Genomic DNA, 27,269 nt, shown 5'->3' on the forward strand with positions numbered 1-27,269 from the left:
GAGAGAGAGAGAGAGAGAGAGAGAGAGAGAGAGAGAGAGAAGAGAGAGAGATTATGTGTTTGTGCTTTCACATAGTCGTACTGCGTCCTCCATGGTGGTGTATAATGACGCTTGCGGTGGCGTGGATGGAAGGGCTGTTGTCCATGGGAAGAATGTGATGATGTTGGCAGTTGCTGCTGCCGGACAGTAAAATGTCCGTCGTTACCCGGATGGCCGCTGACAGTGCAACATGACTCACTCATAATGTAATTACGGACTTTAGTCATGATGGAAGCGTCAGTGTGTTTTCTTTAGTTGGTTGGGAATCCCTTAGGGCGACGCTAGGCTTGTCTTTTTCCTTCGTAGTCATGGTTTATGGGAATGAGACGAGATGGAGAGGAGTTTGATACAAGGTGATGGATTAGGAGGAGTGGGTATGGGGTGTTTATTATGGTTTGGGTTGGGTGCTTCAAGAATAATTTAGTTCTTTGGAGGGGGACGGATTGGAGGAACTTGGAGGGGTTGCATTGCTGTGCCGTGGAGGGGATGTGCTCGGGCGCTTGGGCGGAGGAGGTAGAGCTAGGATGCAGGGGAGGTTTGGGGACAGTATGGGACATACGATGGTTACAGGAGATTTTTCTGATGGGAAATGTAAGTTCTGAACATGCAAGATAATATGCTGGGATTCAGCAAGCAAATACATGTCCTTTTAACTTAAGACATTTAAGATTAGTGTCGCAGTCATCACCGTAATTATACATAACAGGACATTTAATTATTATTTTAATGGTCAGTGGCGTGCATGTTCATCTGTATTGCAGGGTTTGAAAACTCTGCCAGAGGGAAACGGGACGTCAATCCGGGTTGTGCAATCTCATCAGCCTGTAACTTTCTTTCGGGGGTGGCCATTGTTAGCGGGGTGAAGCGAGATAGTAGGTTTTGTTGGGTAGATAAGGGAATTATATTTATTTATTCTTCAGCTGTTGGATTCAGTTATCGAGGAAAGGAGGAGCGGAGTGTGAGGAAAAATGAGGTATGGGGGCCAGTAACGCGTTCATCACGTTACTTAAGCTTAGAAGGATTGAGTTGGAGGGATGGTTAATGAGAGGCGTCTTCATTAATGTTGGTTAACGCTGATGTTTAACTGGCCATGACCAGCTGACATGCGTGTGTGTGTGTTTGTGTCTGTGTGTATGTCTGTCCGTCTGTCTCTGTGTTACACAGACATGTTTTTCTTCCTTCTCTGTTTGTTTCTGTTTTCATACATGACTTTACTTCGAAGCCTTAGTTGTGAATCTGAAAGACAATACATGACATTATAATAAGTGATTTCAAGTGCACGGAGACTAGTGATACCGAGATATGAGAACATTGTATGTGAAGAAGGAACGTAATGGTGCAGTGTCGTGGTTCATGTCATGTTCCTTATTTCCGTCGCACGACGCTACTACTATTGTTTATGAGAACGTGGTCTTTGACTTGACCCTTAAGGCTGAGTTCAGAAGTCACGAAGTCATGCCCAGCTGGACTTTGATCGAACTTAATGGTGATAGTGTCGTGCTCAGGACGTTAAATCAGTAAGTGAACTTCCGTTGTTTGACTAAACTTATTTGAAGATAAATTAGGGAATGTAGTTATCTTGACGAGGACTTGGCAGGCGTATCTCACGAATAGATAAACCGATTTACTTGTTTGTGATAATGATAAGGTATCAGTGACTTGCAGTACTCTTATCGCCATCCTGCCGGCACAACAGGCATGGAAGACTCTGTAGAATACTACCTCTGAAATTCATTGGTGCGATATGCACAAAGGGAACACAAACGTCCGGGGCCCAGTAGCATTAGAAACCGTATGGGATGCGTAGTAGTTTAAGAGTGCAATGAACAAGTACTTACAAAGGCTGTATGGGCTATGTGGGCCTGCAGGCTGCGGCTTTCAACAGTTTGGTCGACTTAACGACTCATTCTAACAGCGTGGGCCCAGCACGGGCCATAGGGTAGAAGACCCTCGTTGACTTCACCAGGAACTCACTCACCAGATATAAGAGTCAATGGTATTACTGTAGCAGCTTATGGCAGGAGAGCTGGCATCCGTCATACATTGTTGTTGACACATGCCAGCCATTTAAGAGTAGTATCATAAGCGTGAGGGGAACTTGCCATAAACTTTTTGACCCCATTCAGTGTAGCTCCTCTTATACCTTTCAGATATTGCTCATGGTGTAGATCCAAGCCATGTTCGAAACCTCACAGTGTCTTTGACCTCATGATGGTAGTTGGCAGCGTCTTCCTTCCACTTGTCTACAATTCACTTCATAAGAGGAGTGTCCTAGCTCTGTTTCTAACTTAGATTTACCTACTTTGAAACAGTTTGGTGCAAGGTGTCTCTTGTTTACTTAAAGCACCGTACTTATGCTCACTTGTGTTCTTCATCCCTTTGTGCAGTGCGCTTCATGGCGACTCCTTACCTTCCGCCTTTCATGAATTTTCGTGATCAGTCCTGATAATACAATTTTCTGTCGACTGGCATTGGTTTTGCCATTCTTCTTTGGACACTTGAAGGAGAATTTATCCTATTGTACGATGAACGAAACCATACAGCATAATCCACGTGAAGTTCCCATTATAGCTGGTTGGTAAGGGTGAATGATGACTCCTGCAGACATGTGTAATCTTAAAACTTCTTGAGATAAATTCTACACCTGCTTTATTACGCATTGTAATGTACTCTTGTCTTGCCTGTAAATCGTTACTACTACCACTACTGCTACTTCTACTACTAGTCACTTCTTACATATTTTCTAAGTCTCGACTTCGTCGAGTTTATTTTTCTTTATTCTGTTAGCCATGCCCATCCTTATCCATGTGTTTTTGCTACTTCTACGTCCATTCTCATATTTTTTTTATGATATGTCTCGGAGCTGTTTTATCTTCTGAGTAGGTTATTTGTTCCTTCTTTGGGTCGTCGGTAAATTTATGTAAACTGCTGTTTATCCGCAAGCCTAGGTCATTAAGTGTAGATTACGATTACGATTAACAGAGGACCAAGGCTGACCCTTGCGGAACTCAGTTTTTTTTATTTTATTTGGTTTGTTGGTGACAATGTGAAAAGAGAAAACGAAATTTTTTTTTGGAGGAAGTGGAAAATAGATATTCTGAAAAGGGGCAGGCCTGTGCTGTTAAGAAATACATGAGTAAGTAAAATTAACTTCCAGAGCATAGCGATGAAGGGAAAGAAGCAAACATCACAACGTTCTCCTCCAGAATTGCCCACGTCAACATGGTAATCATAAGATAAGGTGGTTTGCCGAGTATCACGTGGTCTTGCTAATGGCATGGCACACAGGCAGCCAGTTCTGTAGAGCAGAAACCGGATTTATACCGGAGGGAAAGAGGCCGAGCACTGTGGCACAGGGTAAGTGGGCCAAGTTCAAAGGTCACATTAGGCGAGTTGGTAAGTACAATTGCTTTGGACTCTTTGAAGTACGTGTGTAGAGTTACAACTTCCCCCAGATGTGAGAACATTAGTTCTCTCAAGGACGAATCAATTCATTGTATAATCTGAGCCACTAATCACAAGGGAAGAATTTTCGTCATCTGAACAGGACGCGCAGTTTCTTAGAAGCTAGACGTAGCTACTTGTGTCATGTCGGATTTTCATGATAGAAAGACGTTGCGGTGATACTAAGTGTGATTATTGTGATATGTTAGCATTGCAATGCCATCGAAGGAGATAGGGAAGTTGTGAGAGGTTTTGGAAAGAGGATAAAAAAGTAATGGAAAATTCTTTCCAAACCTGAAATCACAGAGGAAATTCTGGCGAGACGCAAGTGACTTAGAGCACAAGAGGACTGGCTTAAAAAGAAGTAGAGACCTGTTGTGTTCAGTCTGATGCGTTTAAGTGCATTTGGATATCTACTGAATGTAGAAGAAGGAGCGTATGAGAGAACAGAACCCTGAGGGGCACAGCTGATGGCAGGGAGGCGGGTGAGATAAGATCACCCGGCTAGGAAAGGGTAAGACTCAGAAGATGGGAGCTAGGAGAAGAGATCCCGTGGCCACACCCTGGCGAAAGCCTTCGATATATCAGTGGCTGCTACACAGTATTCCCAGTCTCCCACAAAGGATATCAGCTGAAGGGATCTTGCCTTGTGAAAGATTATACTGAGAGTCAGTTAAGAGACTGATATTCAAGGTGCTTTAAAGATATTAGAGACGAAGAGAGATTCGAAGACTTAGAGTAGAAGCGATAACACCAGGACGGTGGTTAGAAAGGTTAGAACGGATCGGGACAATGCAATTGTGGGGAAATTACTCGAATTAGTAATACCAAGGTCTCTTGGAGAAAGTTTTATTATTGTTACATAGTTTCAGCGGTGGGCATTTAAGCTTTTAACTGTTGTATTATTCTCATCCTTTCTAATCCTTGATCAGGCTTCATCCTGTTAATACTAATTCTACTTTCTGTCCAGTAAGCATATCGTGACCCAGTTCTCCAGTTCCATGCTCCTTCTGCAAATGTCTAATGAAGTTCTTCATCGAAAGCCTCACTGTCACAGGGGAGGATAATATGTTCTGCGTCATAATCCACCGCCTGAAACCTTCTGAGAAGAATGACAGTGAATTACTTAAACACGAACGCCCTTTGGCCAAACTGCTCCGTGTGACCGCAGACTAAGTTAGATATTATTACATCTTGTAGGTTCTCCACTGCTGTAGTTGTGGCGGCAAACTAATGGGTCGGTAATTGGAGGCAAGTGAACTATCGCCCTCTCCGAACACTGGCGATACATAAGCGAGGTTCCACGATCCTGGTGAAGACACCCGGTCGTTCGTGGTCTGTGTTACACGTGTTACTCACATAACACTCACTATGTTCTCGGAAGACTTGCATGTATTACGTCAGGGCTTCTGGGGACTGGTATGGTTTTGATTGATCTTCTTTCTCTAAGGATTTATCTTTGTAAATGCATTGTACGCTGCTTATTTTCTTCACTTCCTCTGTAGATATCCTCTGCCTCAGAAAGATTGTCTGTCTTTTTAAGTAGAATACGAAATTATTGTTACTCTATTCCTTTCCTTTCTCTTTGAGTTATCCAGAGGATGTTCCCTAAGACCTGGCTTACTCACAGACCTTTGTCTGATGATTATAAAACCCCCCGAGGACTTCTTACCTTCATAATGTGTCTTGGTCTTTTCAGTTAACCTCCTAACCTAGGTTGTAATACTATACTAAACCCATCCTCTTTTTGAGTCAACGTAACCCATCTTTCTGGCCGATGAGAAACTTGAGTGTTGTATTCTTCCATCGGGGATCATTTGTATCTGATCTTAATGGTCTGTAGGGAACATTAAGTTGGTGAGCCTTATGGAGAATGGGTACGAAATTATCATATCCGTCCCCAAGTGTCCAATTTCCACCCAGGGGCAGGTCTCCGTCTCTTGTTTCGTGCCCTCAACTCCTCATCTCTCGAGGTGCTGTCTGTACTCATTCATAATTACCTCAGGACCCATTGCTGGTAAGGAGTCCTGGTTGTTACCCAGGCCCTTCCTGATGGCTGCGCTGCTTCCAAAAGTGAAAGGTTCTGTGACGAGACTGTTTCTCAATGATAAAGGACACTTTCCTCCCTCAAAGTAGATTTTCTTTCTCAGTCGTTGTGTACCCTGGAGCAGGTGGAATACGGTAACACCTCGTATGGTACTCGAGCAATTTTTTTTTCTCACCCAACTCTATAGCGAATTGGATTTCTTTATGGGCACTACATTTCCGCTACCCCCTCCTCCTGTTTCAGTGTTACTCATTGGATAATTTGTCGTTGTTACTTAGAAGTAGATCAGATACAATGTTCCCATTTGTAGCTCTTGTATCTGACTGCATAAGGAAGCATTCGTGTCCATTATTAAGGAAACCTACCGCCTCCAACTCTGTCATTGCAAGATTAAAGTTACCTCGTATACCCAAGTCACTGCACTTCCTTTATGTTAGCTGAGACGGCTCTGCCAACTGAAGCCCTAATCATGGCCTGAGCCAGGTACCCATTATATCGACCATACCCTAGGGAAGGATGAACAGCTGGGTTGACTATGAACCGACTGCCGCAAACAGGATTCGGACCTATGCGGTTGGACCCAGGCGGCTCGAGAATACGTCACGATCATGGATCTCATGTGTAGTTGTCAGTGATTTCTTACCAATCACATTGTCTTTATGCTATTGCTATACTGTAACTTGCCTTAATAATATAATACCAAGTACATTGTCTATTCTATTCCTATTGTGAAAATATGTTCCACATTTGCTAAGGGATGTCTACTTTTACCTTTGTTCCATTCTCACCATTTGTTATAGTTGTAAATAATTCACCTTGCTGTAAATCTTTATGTGATTATGTTTTGATTTGCACTCGTTCGCTACCTGCTGTCGAGAGTTTTACATGAACGCATTTGGGTTTATTGTAGAGCTATGGATCCAATAAACTGTTGAGGTTGGTATAAGATCATTGCACCTGTGCCCATTCACATCTATTCTGTACACACATTTCGGGCTGCCAGAAGACTCAGAAGGTATAGTCCATGTAAAGTCTGGTGCTTTCAGTTTGCAGTACAGGTAAACGTCACACGAGAACGCGAACGTTGGAGGGGCGCTTGGCAGGGAGGGTTCCCCAGCGCAGCGGGCGATGTTGTCCGACGGTTGACCGAGAAAAATATGATAGGAACCTCCCGATTTGGTCGAGAAAGTTAGGGATGAGGTACGCCGAGCTGCCCAGGCATGAGACTTGACCAGTCTCGAGCGTAGGAGGGAATAAAAACGGGAGTTGACACAAAGAGAAACATCTCAGGATTTGTTCAAGAGAACATAGCTCTGCAAAAATGGGGTTTGGAGTTTACAGGTTTTCCACTTTGAATAAATCTGTATGTCTTTCTACTCCTGTAGCTTGATAAAACTTTTTTTCCTTGTGAAGTATTCCGTGTAAGCCGATTCCTCTGGAAATGAACCGAGAAACATTGTATAAGGAAAAGATGGTACCTGGTGAAGTCTTCGGGGGATCTTCTACCCCAACAGCCTGGGCTGGACTAAGCTGTTGATGGTGCAGTATGTGAAGAGGATGGACATCACAGTCTGTTATGTACAGTAAACCTGATTCTCCAGTGATGGGTTCTCGTCGGCCGGACCCATAAGCCGCACGACACTTGGCAGGCGCAGGACTTTCGCTAAAGTTGTCATACGCGTTAATGGCGATAAGAACTGCTTGGCGGTTGGCCAGAGAGTGAACTGTGGCTGGATTTTTTCTTTATTACTTTTCTTCTCTGTCTTTACGGTAAGAGACGCTTTAACTTTTTATATGTATCTGTGATTATCATTATTTATTGTTATTATTATTATAATTATTATTATTATTATTATTATTATTATTATTATTATTGTTTACAAGTAACCTTCCAACAGTTTAAGTCGACCCCAAGCCAGCAACCTGGGCCCCAGCCCGGGCTGCTGCTGTACAAGATCCCCGGAAGACTACTACCCCAGGCAACTCCAAGTCTCATTTACGCACTTCAAACTTCCATAATAACCAAGTTAACAGGCCAGTGCTGTGCACATTCTCCTTTGCTATAATTCTTCATATGTTGCGCTACACATGGACCTCTGAGGTGACAGTGGTGTGGTCTGTGGAATCACTGGCTTGCTGCCGTCCAATGTTTGTGTCAAGATCTTGTGTAGGACAACCTCCCCTGCCTTGCTGTGGCCCCACTGTCTACTTCGTATATATTTTATGCATATTTTGCTTTTATGTACATCTAAGTAATTAATCCATTGATGATGATAGTATTGATAATTATGATAATGATAATAATGATAATAATAATAATAATAATGATAGTAATAATAATGATAATAATAATAATAATAATAATAATAATAATAATAATAATAATAATAATAATAATAATAATAATAATAATAATAATAATAATAATAATAATAATAATAATAATAATAATAATAATAATAATAATAATAATAATAATAATAATAATAATAATAATAATAATAATAATAATAATAATAATAATAATAATAATAATAATAATAATAATAATAATAATAATAATAATAATAATAATAATAATAATAATAATAATAATAATAATAATAATAATAATAATAATAATAATAATAATAATAATAATAATAATAATAATAATAATAATAATAATAATAATAATAATAATAATAATAATAATAATAATAATAATAATAATAATAATAATAATAATAATAATAATAATAATAATAATAATAATAATAATAATAATAATAATAATAATAATAATAATAATAATAATAATAATAATAATAATAATAATAATAATAATAATAATAATAATAATAATAATAATAATAATAATAATAATAATAATAATAATAATAATAATAATAATAATAATAATAATAATAATAATAATAATAATAATAATAATAATAATAATAATAATAATAATAATAATAATAATAATAATAATAATAATAATAATAATAATAATAATAATAATAATAATAATAATAATAATAATAATAATAATAATAATAATAATAATAATAATAATAATAATAATAATAATAATAATAATAATAATAATAATAATAATAATAATAATAATAATAATAATAATAATAATAATAATAATAATAATAATAATAATAATAATAATAATAATAATAATAATAATAATAATAATAATAATAATAATAATAATAATAATAATAATAATAATAATAATAATAATAATAATAATAATAATAATAATAATAATAATAATAATAATAATAATAATAATAATAATAATAATAATAATAATAATAATAATAATAATAATAATAATAATAATAATAATAATAATAATAATAATAATAATAATAATAATAATAATAATAATAATAATAATAATAATAATAATAATAATAATAATAATAATAATAATAATAATAATAATAATAATAATAATAATAATAATAATAATAATAATAATAATAATAATAATAATAATAATAATAATAATAATAATAATAATAATAATAATAATAATAATAATAATAATAATAATAATAATAATAATAATAATAATAATAATAATAATAATAATAATAATAATAATAATAATAATAATAATAATAATAATAATAATAATAATAATAATAATAATAATAATAATAATAATAATAATAATAATAATAATAATAATAATAATAATAATAATAATAATAATAATAATAATAATAATAATAATAATAATAATAATAATAATAATAATAATAATAATAATAATAATAATAATAATAATAATAATAATAATAATAATAATAATAATAATAATAATAATAATAATAATAATAATAATAATAATAATAATAATAATAATAATAATAATAATAATAATAATAATAATAATAATAATAATAATAATAATAATAATAATAATAATAATAATAATAATAATAATAATAATAATAATAATAATAATAATAATAATAATAATAATAATAATAATAATAATAATAATAATAATAATAATAATAATAATAATAATAATAATAATAATAATAATAATAATAATAATAATAATAATAATAATAATAATAATAATAATAATAATAATAATAATAATAATAATAATAATAATAATAATAATAATAATAATAATAATAATAATAATAATAATAATAATAATAATAATAATAATAATAATAATAATAATAATAATAATAATAATAATAATAATAATAATAATAATAATAATAATAATAATAATAATAATAATAATAATAATAATAATAATAATAATAATAATAATAATAATAATAATAATAATAATAATAATAATAATAATAATAATAATAATAATAATAATAATAATAATAATAATAATAATAATAATAATAATAATAATAATAATAATAATAATAATAATAATAATAATAATAATAATAATAATAATAATAATAATAATAATAATAATAATAATAATAATAATAATAATAATAATAATAATAATAATAATAATAATAATAATAATAATAATAATAATAATAATAATAATAATAATAATAATAATAATAATAATAATAATAATAATAATAATAATAATAATAATAATAATAATAATAATAATAATAATAATAATAATATTCTCAGGTACCTGGGGTAGAGTAAACATTGTTGCGGGTGAAATGGTTGCACATATCTCATAATGTTAGGTAGGAATTGCCTCTGAACTCACTGAATTTTCAACATTTTAAGTGCATATTGTTACAGGGTGAGGTTAATTCGACTGACTTTTTTCTTTTGTGTGTGTCTTGTTCAGCGTCAGCAGGAGGAGCGAACTCCCGGGTTTAGTCTGAGTTACTAAAACATGAAGGAGCTGTCTTCTGGTCCTTTTTTTTTATGTTAGCTGAGACGGCACGGGCAACTGAGGCCCTATATGTATAAGTGTACCCTAACCTTAGCCAGGTACCCATTTTATCGAGCAGCCCTTAAGGGTGGATGAACAGCTGGATTGATTATGGACCGACTGCCTCAACCAGGATTCGAATCTATACGCTCGACCCTGGGCGGCTCGTGAATGGATGGTTGTTGTTTTAGGCTTTGGACCAAGTTCTAGTCAACTTCCTCCCTTGAGGCTTGAATGTTAGCTTTTTTGTATACTTTTTTTTTTTTTATATTCTGAACCCAATATTTAGAGGAAATTCAGAGAAGAGGGGCTTTCTAACTATACGTTGTATGATTTTGTCACAACTGTTTGTTGCTTCATACACAAGCTTTTTGCAGTCAAGTTGAGAGGGGGAGTTGATAACATCATTGAGTCGCTTACAGTCAGACTGTCTGTTTTGGAGGACATCAGCAAATGTCAGGGCAGTAAGAATAGCAAACAGTTGGTGTTGGAGGATGGATGCCCAGTTATTGGCAGTGGCTCTTTGATGAGAACCATCAGTGTGTTACAACACCAACACTGCTGGCAGCTCCATTGGTTCGTTGTAAAGATCCATCTTTCCCAATGATTTGTTAGAGATTATGCTCAGTTTTGATGCCTTCGATATGAGTATATCCGATGAAGTCTTTGGGGGTAATCATCATCATCATCATCATCATCATCATCATCATCATCATCATCCTAGCCCGGGCTGGGCCAAGGCTGTTGGGTTGGGTCGTTGGACGACTTAGTTGTCGGAAGCCACAGCCTGCAGGCGCACAGATCTTCCAAAACCTGGCCGGTCTGGTACACTTTGTAGGGACTTGTCCAGTTCACTCGTAAACTTCTCTGCAGTGCATCCCATGCAGTTTCTGATGATATCTGGCATAGTTAAGGATGCCATGTTTGACCCTTATCCTCGACTCATTTTCTAATACAAGTAGAGGCTTTAGAGCAGGGGTGAACAGAGGTAGCGTAGGTTATAATGTCTCGTTGGGCCAGATAGTGCAGCTGCTGTCTTATATGGTCAAGTTCGTGAATACCAAACATCCCGAGCCCATTATTCCATTTAGATCAGGAGTTCTTAACCTTTTTATGTATATGGACCACAAAGTGACACCCGCTGTGTCTTAGGGCCACCTTCGGCATGTATCTAATATCGTATCGGGTCTGAAATCACAATCAAGAACAAATAATCTCCCAAGCCCTTACCAGGTAAAATCTGTTTATTATTTATCTATAATTTAGCTATCCTTCTGTGAACCACAGTTTAAGAACCTTTGATTTAGAAGGATGATTCCTTTTGGAGAGGAAAGTCTGAAAGGCTTTTGTGAATGAACTGAGATGTGATTGTCAGAGCCTCCAACTCTACATAAGAAGACTGATTTCAGTTATACTGGTATTGATAATAGGAAGGTCAAATTCCTTCTTATTTGATAATCTTTATTTTGGGACGGCCATATAGGTAATTCTCATAGCTTCAGAGTGTACCAGATCAGCGTAGGTGTGGTCTTCATGTAGACCTACGGGCCGGGGCCCTCAACAACCGGACCGAGCATAGGAGCATCCTAGGACTGCAGCTTGTTCAGAGACCGACTTTTCGTGATAAAAGACCTCAGAAACCATCGCAAAGTATACGTAAGGTTAGGTCTCAGCAGTGGGGGTAGAAGTCCCCCAAAACCATCTTAAAGTAAGGTCCCAGACCTAGCTGTGTGAGTAGAAGATCGAAACCGTGGTACAGTATATATACTAAGTGATGTTCGGCATCCAAAACACTCAGGGGCTTGTGTTGGGCGTATGCATTCCTCCTCGTGGAAGTTTACCATAATAAGAAGGCAGGAGAAACACTTAATGGATTTCGAACGATTATTTCACCCGTTAGAGGCCAAAGTTTATTACCTTCAGGTTTCTTTCAAGTACATGCCCGCACGTACGTACGTGCTCGTTTTATTCGCACGTGCCTCCGCTGTCTGAAACCTGACACATTTTCGACACATAATTGTCTCACCCTCACCTCCGTGAAGGGGCCACAGTTACCAAATTTTTAAAAGCTATAACGGACCTCCTGTGGACTACTGGCCTATTGTGGCTAGAAAGCAAGTTTTAACATTTAGAAATTTAATTGTCATGTTCTTGAAATTCTGTTAATGAGGTTATGTTAGAGTAGATGACATGATGTGCAGTAGACGTTGGTGAGCCGTCGTCGCGTTGTTCGTTTCTTTACCTGCACCGTGAAGCTTTGGAACTCTTTACCTTCTCACGTTTCCCCAGGCAACCTCGACGTGCCCTTCTGCTATTTAAGCAGACCTTCTAAGTCTTCAAAAATTCTCACTTTCTCTTTCTTTGCCTCTTTTTTATCACTCCTTGGTGAGGACTTTTGTTCATGACTGGAACCTTTGACATAAGAAAGCTGGACACGTCTTTCAGGTTTCTATTTATGTTTTGTTTCGGTTGTGAGTCCTGTCATCAGCTGATCCCAGCAGCTCTGGCCTGTGCCCCTGATGATGCTAGTGTACCGTCGTCCGTTAAACTGCTTAAAACTCACAAGTTGCCTTGCAGCACCCTCTAGTATCGTCATCACTTGCAGGATCCTCGTACTGTGAGGTACACTTACACCACCCGCCTCATTCCTTCAGCCACACCACTCGATCCCATTCGACGCCAGCCTCACCACCCCTCAACGCTGGCTTCACCCCTCAGCCCATTACCTCAACGCCAGTCCCCTTCCCTCCCCACCCACCGCGCTAAGCGCCATTCACACTAACACCCCCTCCCCCCCCACACACACCGCCTTTGAACGCTCAAGTACACCAATATCACATGACCCCTTCCTTCGCTGAACTCCAGAATAGCCGGCCTGGCAAAGTCCCCAGTGGCATCTACAGCCACTCTGCTTCTGAGTGTCATCCTCACAGGACCATTGCTGACCATCCCTCCGTGCACGCTAGCAGCACTCCACCACTACAACACCAATTACACTTATACACTCCCCACTCCAGCGTGAACCAGGCACCGTCCCCTCTGTGCCAGACAGACTTACATCATCATCTGCCAGCCCCACATCCAGGCGGACTTGCCCTCTGTGTCAGGGTGTTTTGGAGCGGCTGCCCCAACCGCCCCACATAGCCTGGAGGGGTGTGTGTGAACGCTGCTGGGTCTGCTGTCCTCACCCACTTAACTCGAGGCGTCGGGAGGAGGAGGGAAGGAAGATGAGGGAGTGCTGCAGGACTTGGAGGCGGGTTGGCAGCACAGAGGAGGAGTGGAAGGAGATAACTAAGGCACATGGAGAGGGGGAAAACAAGAGACGATGATGATTGTGACTGAAAGTTGAGAGAAGAGGAAAATATTGACGGAGATATGGATGATGATAATGAGGGTTATGGATAGTTAAAGATATGATGTTCCTCGGGAGATAACGGGGCGTTTGGGAGGATGATGATTCTGGACGACAGACTCGGGTAATGTCGGAAGCAGGAGATAAGGAGAAGTGCGTTGCCATGAGAGCAGCTGCAGGTTGGGGGGATGATGAAGACTTTGAGAAGGAAGGTGATGAACAGGTGATGGACGAGGGCGTCGTAGACACGCAGGCAAGAGAAGGTAAGACCAAACATGGACTCCGTGGCGTAGCTCGGGGTCGAACACCTGGTTCGAATCCCTGTTGCGGCAGTCTGTCCACAGACAATCCAGCTGTTCATCTTCCCTTAGGGGCTTGTTGATAGAATGGGTACCTTGTTTAGGCTACGTATGCATTTTTCTAATGAAATGGCTTTCACAGGGGCATTCAATTGCCCATGCCGTCCCAGATAACATAAAAAGAAATATGGAAGTTTGCAATAAAGATAATGGCACGTTTATTCACAAGCGTTATAGCAGAGGTGAAAGGGTTGCCAGGACATTGTGAATTGGAGTGATGTATACAGGGGTCCACGTCCTCTCAGTGGACTGAACTACGGCATGTGAAACGGCCGATGGAAACCATGGAAAGATCTGTGGGGACTGGTTGCGGATAGGGAACTGTGGTTTCGGTGCTTTGCACATGACAGCTAGAGAATGGTGTGGGCGAATGAGACCTTTCTTCGTCTTTTCCTGGTGCCGCCTCACTAACGCGGGAAACTGCGATCATGTAAAAGAAAGTAGTATTACTGTAGGAAATATAACACTGTAAAGAATCAGTAGCTAAGGGGAATATAACAGAAGAGCGATACACAACGAAACCTGATGTCAAAACATTCGTAAGACAAAAGTAAAGAGAAAACAGTTTACGAATAAAAGATTGTTATTTGTGACTGAAGGATGAGGAAAGCGAGACATTTGTAGTAGAGATCATTGTAGACCTTCCAGGCCTGACACAGAGCAGTGGTAGCGACTGTGACAGTAGAGGCGTTGCTGTGTAAATGGGACATTGCGGTCCCCTTGGCGACAGCGGCGGTAGGAACCTGATCGTCCAGTGTAGCGAGAGGCTGGGATGTGGCCCGAACTGTGGCTTCTGCTCTGTACGGCACCGCGCCCGATTTTTGGGGAAATTTTAGGACGGTATATTAGTTAGAAGTAGTCAGTAAGAACATTAGGTAGAAGCCTCTGAAAACACTGCTATAGAGTTGTCCTCAGTGGACTGTTAAGGGTGAGGCACTGGATTTCATCAGTTATGGAGACTTCTGCCACGGCCGCGCCCTTGAGGGAATTCCCAAAGGGAACGGGCGTCAGAGATATAGGTAGATAGGTAAATAGATATATAGATAGATAGATATTTTCTACCAGGCTGTTGGAATCGGTCACACCCATTTCAGCAATAGTGTGTACGTCTAGATCCTATGTATAACAGCGACACCAGGGGGTGAGGAAGTCTCGGCCGCGCGCTGTGAAATGTCACTGGTTCTTGACTGCCAGGCCAGGCCTCGTTCGGTGAGGGTGTCATGACCCTTGTGTGATAAGACTGTGTGGTAGTGGTTGGGCATCGGTCGATAAAATATATATATATATATATATATATATATATATATATATATATATATATATATATATATATATATATATATATATATATATTATCCCTGGGGATAGGGGAGAAAGAATACTTCCCGCGTATTCCCTGCGTGTCGTAGAAGGCGACTAAAAGGGAAGGGAGCGGGTGGCTGGAAATCCTCCCCTCTCAGTTTTTTTTAATTTTCCAAAAGAAGGGACAGAGAAGGGGGCCAGGTGAGGATATTCCCTCAGTGGCCCAGTTCTCTGTTCTTAACGCTACCTCGCTAACGCGGGAAATGGCGAATAGTTTGAAAAAAAAAAAAATATATATATATATATATATATATATATATATATATATATATATATAATGTAGCATTAATGGGATGGCCTTGATTAGAGCATTCGGTTCCCAGTTCCGTCTCAGCTAGCCTATAAGAATATAAAAATTATGGTAATATGATAGGAAGTGAAATGTAATAGACTAATTATGATAATATGATAGCGAGATAAAGACGTATTTGAGAGATGTAAGGAATTTGTGAGCTTGACATGTGTGTGTGTTAGGAGGAGGAGAAGGATGCGTGTGAGGGAACGTTATTGGTCAAGATGTACAACAAGCAGATCGGTTGACCACAGCCAAACAAACGGTGCGGGAGGGAGGGTGTCTGAACTTGGTGGTCTGTAGTAACAAGTGTTCAACGTCTACATGAAAAAAAAAAGGCCAATATTTTTAGCCTAGTTGTTTTAAGCACCAGAGTTGTTGACTCTCACAGGTTATCAAGGTAGACGTAAAAATCGCGAGTTTTATTATTATGTTTACCGGACGTGGTCACAAGAGGACGAGGCGTTGTGTTATCATGTTTACAGTTTCCTTGTGCCAGCCCACCAGCCTGCACCGCGGCCCTCCATCTTCCAGCACAGCCCACCACCCTGCATCACGGGTCGTTAGCTTGCAGCACGGCCCATCGGCATGCAGCACGATCCAACAAGGCAGTAACACGGCCCATAATAAAAGCAACGCGGCCCACCAACCAGCAACACGGCCCACCAACCAGCAACACGGCCCACCAGCCAGCAACACGACCAACCAGCCAGCAACACGGCCCACCAACCAACAACACGACCCACCAGCCAGCAACACGGCCCACCAGCCAGCAGCACGACTAACCAGCCAGCAACACGGCCCACCAGCCAACAGCACGATCCACCATGCCAGTACACGGTCCACCAAGGCAGTAACACGGGCCCCAATACAAGCAACACTGCCCGCCAACCAGCAACACGGCCCACCAACCAGCAACACGGCCCACCAGCCAGCAGCACGACCAACCAGCCAGCAGCACGACCAACCAGCCAGCAACACGGCCTACCAACCAACAACACGGCCCACCAGCCAGCAACACGGCCCACCAGCCAGCAGCACGACCAACCAGCCAGCAACACGGCCTACCAACCAGCAACACGGCCTACCAACCGGCAACACGGCCCACCAGCCAGCAACACGGCCTACCAACCAGCAACACGGCCCACCAGCCAGCAACACGGCCCACCAGCCAGCAACACGGCCCACCAACCAGCAACACGACCCACCAGCCAGCAGCACGACCAACCAGCCAGCAACACGGCCCACCAACCAGCAACACGGCCCTCCGTCGTGTATAATGGCCAAGGTTGTTGCAGTATATTTTTATTGTGTATGTTTATCTCAGGTTATTTCTTCTAGCTGGTACAGCGCCAGTAGCAGCCCGTGTGTACAGTTCGGTTCTTTCTACCAGGATGCGGAGCGCCAATAGCAGCCGGGATGACTCTGTGCACTGACCCAGTTTGTACATCCCGTCTTCACGTGTGTGTGTGTGTGTGCACTGCCTCTATGTACTGAGTGTAACCTCATGTACTTCTCTTGTTTGCTCCGTGGTAACGCAGCGAGGCATCGCGTCACCCTGAATGGGTGCCCCCGTTCGGTTGCTTCCTCCTGTTGGCTTTGGGCGAAGACCAGTGCGTCTGCTGCACTATGCCATGGTGTTTACGATGCTCCTGCACCTGGTGACCGTCTGCAGGGCACGTACTTCACATCTTCTCCGTATGGTGAAGGAGCCGGGTCGACCTTTGATCCCTCACTGGCAACTCTCTCTCCTGCCTGCTCTTCCTATCTGGCTCTAGGTCTTCACCCTACTGCCACTTACCCTCCCACCCTGCTTCGGCCCCTGTCGCACAGTACCTGCCTTTCATGTCTCACCACCACGCTCATGTCTCTTGTGGGAGTTACCACATGTCGTGTGTCCTTTACCATGTTCCTGCTGGAGTTACAGTTGTCATGCGTCGTCACCAAGCTCTTGGCTGGTTTACCCCTTGTCATGCGTCATTACCAAATTTGGGTTACCCCCTGTAACGCGCCGTTTCTAAGCTCGTGTCTGGGTTATCCCTTGTCCAACCTTGTCATGAGTCATAACAGTCTCATGTCTGAGATATTACAAATCCTGGTAGCTTGGGTATCGTGCATTGGTGCGCCTTTCGTGCCATGCGTGTTGCGTGTACCGCAGTGTCTCTTTCACCCCGTTTCCCATGTTCTTCACATGACCTACCTTTCTCTTGACCCTCCAGCAGCTTTCTCTTGTATTCCTCTTGGTCATTTGCTCTCCTTCCAAGCAATTCAAGTGTGTACGACCTGCCAAACGCCTCTGGTGGCTTGAACTCGCCTTCTCATCAACCCAGCTCTGTTGTGTGTAGCAACACTTGATCTTTTTTGTTTGTAATGATGCTGCACCGGAAGGCAGCAACAGCCCCGATCATGGTTATACAGTTACAGAATAACCTATGTTGTACCCAACGCTCTGATCATGGGCAGAAGACCTCTCGAAACCTAGAATGAAAACTTAGAAGAAATAGGGACAACTTTCATCGTCATGTTTGGATCGAAAAACGACCCAATCCAGCAGCCTGAGTCCACCCCAGAGATTTCACTACGCACGCACCAAGAATTTACATGAAACAACAATTGTCACAGCAGATTTTTTTTTTTTCAGTGTTAGTTAAGACGGGACGGCTATATATATATATATATATATATATATATATATATATATATATATATATATATATATATATATATATATATATGTATATATATATATATATATATATATATATATATATATATATATATATATATATATATATATATTCCCTGGGGATAGGGGAGAAAGAATACTTCCCACGTATTTCCTGCGTGTCGTAGAAGGCGACTAAAAGTGGAGGGAGCGGGGGACTGGAAATCCTCCCCTCTCAGTTTTTTTTTTTTTAATTTTCCAAAAGAAGGAACAGAGAAGGGGGCCAGGTGAGGATGTTCCCTCAAAGGTCCAGTCCTCTGTTCTTAACGCTACCTTGCTAACGCGGGAAATGGCGTATAGTATAAAAAAAAAAGAATATATATATATATATATATATATATATATATATATATATATATATATATATATATATTGGATTGTATTGCAGTGGAATTTATTAAAAAAAAAAGGGGTGACTGTATTGTTGACTGGTTGGTAAGGTTATTTAATGTATGTATGACTCATGGTGAGGTGCTGAGGATTGGCGGAATGCTTGCATAGCGCCATTGTACAAAGGCAAAGGGGATAAAAGTGAGTGCTCGAATTACAGAGGTATAAGTTTGTTGAGTATTCCTGGTAAATTATATGGGAGGATATTGATTGAGAGGGTGAAGGCATGTACAGAGCATCAGATTGGGGAAGAGCATTGTGGTTTCAGAAGTGGTAGAGGATGTGTGGATCAGGTGTTTGATTTGAAAAATGCATGTGAGAAATAATTAGAAAAACAAATGGATTTGTATGTAGCATTTATGGATCTGGAGAAGGCATATGATAGAGTTGATAGAGATGGTGAGGGAGGCAAGTTGTTAGAAGCAGTGAAAAGTTTTTATCGAGGATATAAGGCATGTGTACGAGTAGGAAGAGAGGAAAGTGATTGGTTCTCAGTGAATGTTGGTTTGCGACAGGAGTGCGTGATGTCTCCATGGTTGTTTAATTTGTTTATGGATGGAGTTGTTGGGGAGGTGAATGCAAGAGTTTTGGAGAGAGGGGCAAGTATGCAGTCTGTTGCGGATGAGAGAGCTTGGAAAGTGAGTCAGTTGTTGTTCGCTGATGATGCAGCACTGGTGGCTGATTCGTGTGAGAAACTGCAGAAGCTGGTGACTGAGTCTGGTAAAGTGTTTGAAAGAAGAAAGCTTAGAGTGAATGTCAATAAGAGCAAGGTTATTAGGTACAGTAGGGTTGATGGACAAGTCAATTGGGAGGTAAGTTTGAATGGAGAAAAACTGTAGGAAGTGAAATGTTTTAGATACCTGGGAGTGGATTTGGCAGCGGATGGAACCATGGAAGCGGAAGTGAGTCATAGGGTGGGGGAGGGGGTGAAAGCTCTGGGAGCGTTGAAAAATGTGTGGAAGTCGAGAACGTTATCTTGGAAAGCAAAAATGGTACGTTTGAAGGAAAAGTGGTTCCAACAATGTTATTTGGTTGCGAGGCGTGGGCTATAGAGAGTTGTGCGGAGGAGGATGGATGTGTTGGAAATGAGATGTTTGAGGACAATATGTGGTGTGAGGTGGTTTGATCGAGTAAGTCATGTAAGGGTAAGAGAGGTGTGTGGTAATAAAAAGAGTGTAGTTGAGAGAGCAGAAGAGGGTGTTTTGAAATGGTTTGGTCACATGGAGAGAATGAGTGAGGAAAGATTGACAAAAAGGATATATGTGTCAGACGTGGAGGGAACGAGGAGAAGTGGGAGACCAAATTGGAGGTGGAAAGATGGACTGAAAAAGATTTTGAGTGATTGGGGCCTGAACATGCAGGAGGGTGAAAGGCGTGCAAGGAATAGAATGAATTGGAACGATGTGGTATACCGGGGTCGACGTGCTGTCAATGGATTGAACCAGGGCATGTGAAGCGTCTGGGGTAAACCATGGAAAGTTCTGTGGGGCCTGGATGTGGAAAGGTAGCTGTGGTTTCGGTGCATTATACATGACAGCTAGAGACTGGGTGTGAACGAATGTGGCCTTTGCTGTCTTTTCCTAGCGCTACCTCGCACACATGAGGGGGGAGGGGGTCTTTATTTCATGTGTGGCGGGGTGGCGATGGGAATGAATAAGGGCAGACAGTATGAGTTATGTACATATGTATATATGTATATGTGTGTGTGTGTATGTATATATGTATACGTTGAGATTTATAGGTATGTATATGTGCGTGTGTGGACGTGTATGTATGTACGTGTGTATGTGGGTGGGTTGGGCCATTCTTTCGTCTGTTTCCTTGCGCTACCTCGCAAGTGCGGGAGACAGCGACAAAGTACAATAAATAATATATATATATAGTTTTGTCGATAACAGTCCTGTGAAGCGCTTGAATGGTGATCCTATGAATGATTTACAGTTGTATCTGGATTGATGGTTTCCATTAGTTTTCCAACGACGGACTTCAAATGAATTGTCTACTGGTTCCCGGGAAGCTACTTTTTATATCCTTTTCAATACCTGTGTTACTCTGGCAAACTTTCAGTCCTTTGGAACTTTCTCTGAGTCGCAGATGATCTGTTGAAGAAATGATGCAGGGCTTAACTACCTATTTTTTTTTTAGCTTCATCTTATTTTATGGTAACAGTATAACTTGAGTATTTATCGTTATGCTGCACCTCCTCTAACGCTAGGCTGTGTCTTCGGTGGTAAGTACTGATAAAAGACAAATATATTAAGATCTTTGCCTTGAACTGAGTCACTTATCCGAAATTGATTGATGTCTCTCTTTTAGACCAGTGTCTTATCGTGCACAGTTGAAGCACAGTGAGTAAGAGATTCATATTTGCATTATAGAGAGAACATTGTCGTGTATGCTTATGACCATATTGTGCTTGACATTAGAAATTTGCGTTGTACGGAATATGAGCACAACTCTATGCTCATGGATGTTGGACAGTTGGCTGTACACATGTTTAATAATGCCATAAAGGTAAGACTTACTTAAGTTCTAGGTATGTTTTATTGTAGTAAAGCTGAAATTTTAGACTTAAGAATGGTAGACAACGTCGAAGAAGGAAAATTTTTACGGTTGAGTATAGATCTACGAGCATACGTTGCCTAAGTTAATAATGCGGATGAGGCACGGTCAGTGATGTCACAAATGTTGTTATTGAAGGATGAATGGTAAGTATATGACACATAACTCTTTTATGTGTTCATTGTGTACCCTTTGAGTTTTAATCTGACTCTCCTTCATTACCTGATCGTTTTGTCTGTCTTGTTTTGCAGTGGGCGGTATGAGTGGGCGAGGGAAGCCGACGGCGGCGGTGAAGGTGTCGCCGCCCACTGTGCCGGATTCTACGGGCGTCACGCACCGCCACTCCGGCTCTTCCTTCAGCTCGGGCGTCTACAGCGCCGGCGACCAGCGATCCTCCTACTCTTCTTCCGTCAGTGATGAGAACCCTCCGCCCTCCCCACGCAGCCCTGCCCGAGGTAAGTTATGCCCCACTAACCCCATGTTAGAGTGTGGTACATCGCCAAGGTTAACGGCAGGCAGGTGCAGAGGCGTTCGTGCCGCGCCAACACTTCAGCAGGGTATGTTACATGGCCACGGTTTACCACAGGTACTTCACCATGGCATTGTCACATGAAATACCCTACATTCCTGGCACTTCATGTTACAAACACACTTCTGCTATTCACATCTAATATTCAAATTAATAGCCTTGTTGTCGAAGTCGCACTGATACAGAAAAGCTTTCGCTGATGGAGACTGTCGTGCTACTACTGCTGTTGCTCTGCAGGAGGCGGGAAATGGAATGGGATATTGATGCTCTACGTGGATCCAGGCTCTCGAAGACATACCCAGCAAAGAATATATTTAGACTAAAGAACCTGAAGGTTCCTGGTGATGTGCTTGTGGTGTTCCAGGCCTCATTCAGCTGAGCTTCTCACTAGTGACACGCCGCTCCTTTATTCAGAACTTGGGCTATAATTGTAGAGGAATTTACTTAGTTTTTTTTTTTTTTTTACTTTCTTTACACGGCCTTGTGTATGTAATATCGTCTACTTAGTTTTTTTTTTTTTTTTTTTACTTTCTTTTACACGGCCTTGTGTATGTAATATCGTCTACTTAGTTTTTTTTCTTTTTTTTTTTACTTTCTTTTACACGGCCTTGTGTATGTAATATCGTCTCTGAGTGAAGACAGTTCTGGCTGATAAACGAGTTCCTGGGGTTTAGGTACTTGTTTACACGTCTTTGGTTTTCCTTTTCAACTGAAGAAATTAGAATGATAAGTTTTCTAACTGATATCTTAAACCAAGAGGAAAGCGATGGTTACTCTCACACATTTCCTTGAAGAAATAATCCCAGTCCGACTTAAATGCCAACCGAGGAGATGTTAATGGTTGGTGGTAATCGTTTGATGGTGAGCTGGCTACCTCCTGGCCCGTCTGCCGACCCGGCGTGACCAGACGTGACACGGGTGAGTGGAGCCAGGCGTCACTGGGAGCTTGCTAACCTCACTCGGATACCGTTGGCTGAGCTTACGAAGGCTGGCTGGATCGTCCGCCGTTGGAGAGGGGAGGGTGCTGACCTTATCAGTGCCTTTTTGTGCCTCCTCATCATTGGTGTCGGGTGTCTCTACGCTCTTACAAAATCCTCATCGGAATACTTCCCACTGCAGCACCCACACGTCTTGCCCTTCGCCGTGGCCATGAGTCGGGTCTTTCACACCCCTTATGTATTAACACCCTCTTGAAGTGCCTGTAATTCTTCCTCAACCTTACCTTCACCTCTGTATATCCTCTGCGCTCTCTCTCTCTCTCTCTCTCTCTCTCTCTCTCTCTCTCTCTCTCTCTCTCTCTCTCTCTCTCTCTCTCTCTCACGATGAGAGAGAAGTAAGAGAAACGTTGGCAACATATGATACATAACTTTTCAGTAGAGGAGATTGCACAAGTTCTCAGTTGGGTACAGTAATCTTGCTCCTGATGCGAGAAGGATTGCTTAACTCGGCAAGTGGGAAGGATTACCTCATCTTAGCCGAGGAGAATTGTTGCCGTGATATATAATGGGTGGCTGGTGCGGGACAGTAAGATAAGATGATTGTACTGCTTTCAGATGCTGAGAGTGTAAACACCGTGCACCATGCCCAGGCTTGGGTTTGTACGTGGAAGGCTTCGGTCGCGGGTCAGAAAAGGGTTGGAGGTAAAGTAAGGAGATATAGAAAATATTTTTTAGAGGTTGTGGGAGGAAACGGAAAAGGTCTATCTTTGATGAAGGATCAAGTTGTAGATGTTGGGAAAACATTACGGGTAAAGAGTTCCAAAGGTTAGTGGTGGAAGGAAAGAGACAGACATCACAACGATCCACCCTACAATACTCGGCCCTTTGTACAGCTGCTTAGGTTTTAATGGAAGGAACCATAAACGTGGTCTTCCCTGACATAAACATTTGGTTATGCCTGGGTCACCCTATGCCTAACCTGTGTCGTCTGTTCCCATGTTATGTTATTCTTGGATTATGTGAAGGTTTCTGCCATCATGATCCTATAAGGAATTATTTACTGGTAGCTGTGAATTAGAAACAAAACAGCAGTTGCTGTGTTCTGTCTCGGAAGTGTTATCACTGCACACACATATACACGAAAAATGGGCCTCCGTGTAGTAGTGGCTAGCGTTACTGACCATGAGTTAGCACTGCTCCGGAGCTCGAATCTTGGGTGTGACTGACATTCGCCTAATCCCAGGTGTTTAGTGTTCGTCCCTCCTTTTGGACCGGTCGATAAATGGGTACCTTGCTTAGGTTAGGGTGTGTGTGTGTTTGTGTGTGTGTGTGTGTGTGTGTGTGTGTGTGTGTGTGTGTGTATGTGTGTGTCTGTGGTTACTGTTTTTGATTACTATTTATGTGGCGGGAAAAGAGTTTTACACTCGTGTTGCCCCCGTCTTTTAACCTCGTATATATGTGCCATGTCTTTACCTCTATGTACACACACACACACACACACACATACACACACACACACAAGCACCCTAGCCTATGCCAAGTAACCGTTTTATCGACCAGCTCCCAAGGGAGGATTAACAGCTGGGGGTTGGACTGTGGACCGGCTGGCGCGACTGGGATTCGAACCTATGCAGATTTGATCCCAGGCGGCCCTATGCATGGAGGATAGTCAGTAATGCAAACCTCTAGACCACAGAGGCCCAGTGTGTGTGTGTGTGTGTGTGTGTGTGTGTGTGTGTGTGTGTGTGTGTGATTGCCTATTTGGAACCTACCTCATCGTACAGCACGGTTTGGGTGTCTCCACTCGTATCCCCTCCTCATGTCTACAACTTCCTCTGTCATCCAGCTTTGTAATCATTTGTATACTAGCAGCACTTGCACATCCCATTCGTCCACTGCTCTGGTACCATAAAGGTACTTCTTAACATTTCTTGTAACAAATGTCTTGCTTAGTTTTTCTTATGGGCCATGGTTGTTCTGTGTTTGCACGCATGTTTCGAAGACCAGTTCACTGTCGACATCAAACTGGTTTTACAAACTTGAATGTTGGGAGCCTCACCACTTCCTCTTCTTTCCCCCATGGGGCAAGTTTATGGCCTCTAACTACTCAGTATAACTCACTCCTCTTAATTGTGGGACCATTTTGTTGCCCTCCTCTAGACCTTCTGTATTAGTTCTTTGTACTTGGCCCAGTGCGATGACCAAACATGAGCTGCATACTCTGGCCTAATGTATCTTGTGAATAGTTTGCTTAACATTAACTTATCCATGTATCTGAATACGATCCTGATATTTGCCAGCAGACAGTTTGTCTCCTTGACAATTTTCCTGAGGCGGAGCTCAAGCGACAGGTTGGGTACAGTGTCGACTCCAAAGGCTTTGTCTGTGTGTGTGTGTGTGTGTGACTACTATTTCCGTGTTACAAGATGGAATTTTGTTACACTCGTGTTGCCCCGTCTTGCATATGTATGTATGTATATTTTTTTTTTTTTTTTTCCAAAGGAAGGAACAGAGAAGGGGGCTGGATGAGGATGTTTCCTCAGAGGCCCAGTCCTCTGTTCTTAACGCTACCTCGCTGACGCGGGAAATAGCGAATAGTATGAAAGAAAAGAAATATATATATATATATATATATATATATATATATATATATATATATATATATATATATATATATATATGTATATATATATATATATATATATATATATATATATATATATATATATATATATATATATATATATATATATGTCTTTTCCACTAGCACACCTTGATCTTAAGCTCTTTTGTGATACATTAACTGACTGCTTGAGTTTGATAAACCAATCTTCAATTATTTATTTACGCACACCCCCTTAGCTTGTGCCAGGTGCCCTTGTGTGTGTGTGAGAGAGAGAGAGAGAGAGAGAGAGAGAGAGAGAGAGAGAGAGAGAGAGAGAGAGAGAGAGAGACCTTGATTTGCCTTCAAGCTCAGGAAAGTATTATTTGTGCTCAGTTTTTTTTCTTCTTTGTAGAAAGTAAAGAGTTGGAGGCCGCGTGATCCATAAAGTTCCCTGTTACTGAGCAGATACGGGGTTATACTCTCTCTCTCTCTCTCTCTCTCTCTCTCTCTCTCTCTCTCACTCTCAGCGTTGAGTCCATTTGTAAGGCTAAGATTGCTAGTTTATTGTTGTGTCTTTCAATGTGGCCCCTGATAAGATGGGACGGACCCGGGGCTTATATGAAGGTCGTTTTATTGTAGCCTATGCTTAGTGAGGCAGCAGACGGGCGAGGCTGGTGTACAGGTCGGGAGGCCGGGGCCTGGATGCATTACTGGTAGATGTGTGTGTGTGTGTGTGTGTGTGTGTGTCTGTGTGTGTGTGTGATGCGCCACTGTGCGGCCGTCATCAGGATCTGCATATATAAATAAATGACTGACAAATCTCATAGGAGTATGACTGTAACAGATCCTCATTGGGCTGTCTAAGAAAATTACAAGATTTCTTGTGTTCTTCAAGATATTATAAATATATATATATATATATATATATATATATATATATATATATATATATATATATTTTTTTATTATACTTTGTCGCTGTCTCCCGCGTTTGCGAGGTAGCGCAAGGAAACAGACGAAAGAAATGGCCCAACCCCAAACCCCCCCCATACACATGTATATACATACGTCCACACACGCAAATATACACACCTACACAGCTTTCCATGGTTTACCCCAGACGCTTCACATGCCTTAATTCAATCCACTGACAGCACGTCAACCCCGGTATACCACATCGCTCCAATTCACTCTATTCCTTGCCCTCCTTTCACCCTCCTGCATGTTCAGGCCCCGATCACACAAAATCTTTTTCACTCCATCTTTCCACCTCCAATTTGGTCTCCCTCTTCTCCTCGTTCCCTCCACCTCCGACACATATATCCTCTTGGTCAATCTTTCCTCACTCATTCTCTCCATGTGCCCAAACCACTTCAAAACACCCTCTTCTGCTCTCTCAACCACGCTCTTTTTATTTCCACACATCTCTCTTACCCTTACGTTACTCACTCGATCAAACCACCTCACACCACACATTGTCCTCAAACATCTCATTTCCAGCACATCCATCCTCCTACGCACAACTCTATCCATAGCCCACGCCTCGCAACCATACAACATTGTTGGAACCACTATTCCTTCAAACATACCCATTTTTGCTTTCCGAGATAATGTTCTCGACTTCCACACATTCTTCAAGGCCCCCAGAATTTTCGCCCCCTCCCCCACCCTATGATCCACTTCCGCTTCCATGGTTCCATCCGCTGCCAGATCCACTCCCAGATA

General features: G+C 40.9%; 1 protein-coding gene across 5 annotated transcripts in view; it reads left to right on the forward strand.

Annotated features, from left to right (window-relative positions):
• LOC139758841 (uncharacterized) overlaps positions 1-27,269 on the forward strand; it is a 557,798-nt gene that overhangs the window by 333,362 nt on the left and 197,167 nt on the right. For all 5 annotated transcript variants that reach the window (XM_071680695.1, XM_071680691.1, XM_071680693.1 and 2 more), the window contains one exon: positions 21,724-21,927. In XM_071680695.1, the coding sequence (XP_071536796.1) occupies positions 21,724-21,927 (204 nt within the window). The remainder of the gene's footprint in view (positions 1-21,723; positions 21,928-27,269) is intronic.

This window comes from Panulirus ornatus, chromosome 31, assembly GCF_036320965.1.
Source record: "Panulirus ornatus isolate Po-2019 chromosome 31, ASM3632096v1, whole genome shotgun sequence".
In the NCBI taxonomy this organism is placed as follows: domain Eukaryota; kingdom Metazoa; phylum Arthropoda; class Malacostraca; order Decapoda; family Palinuridae; genus Panulirus; species Panulirus ornatus.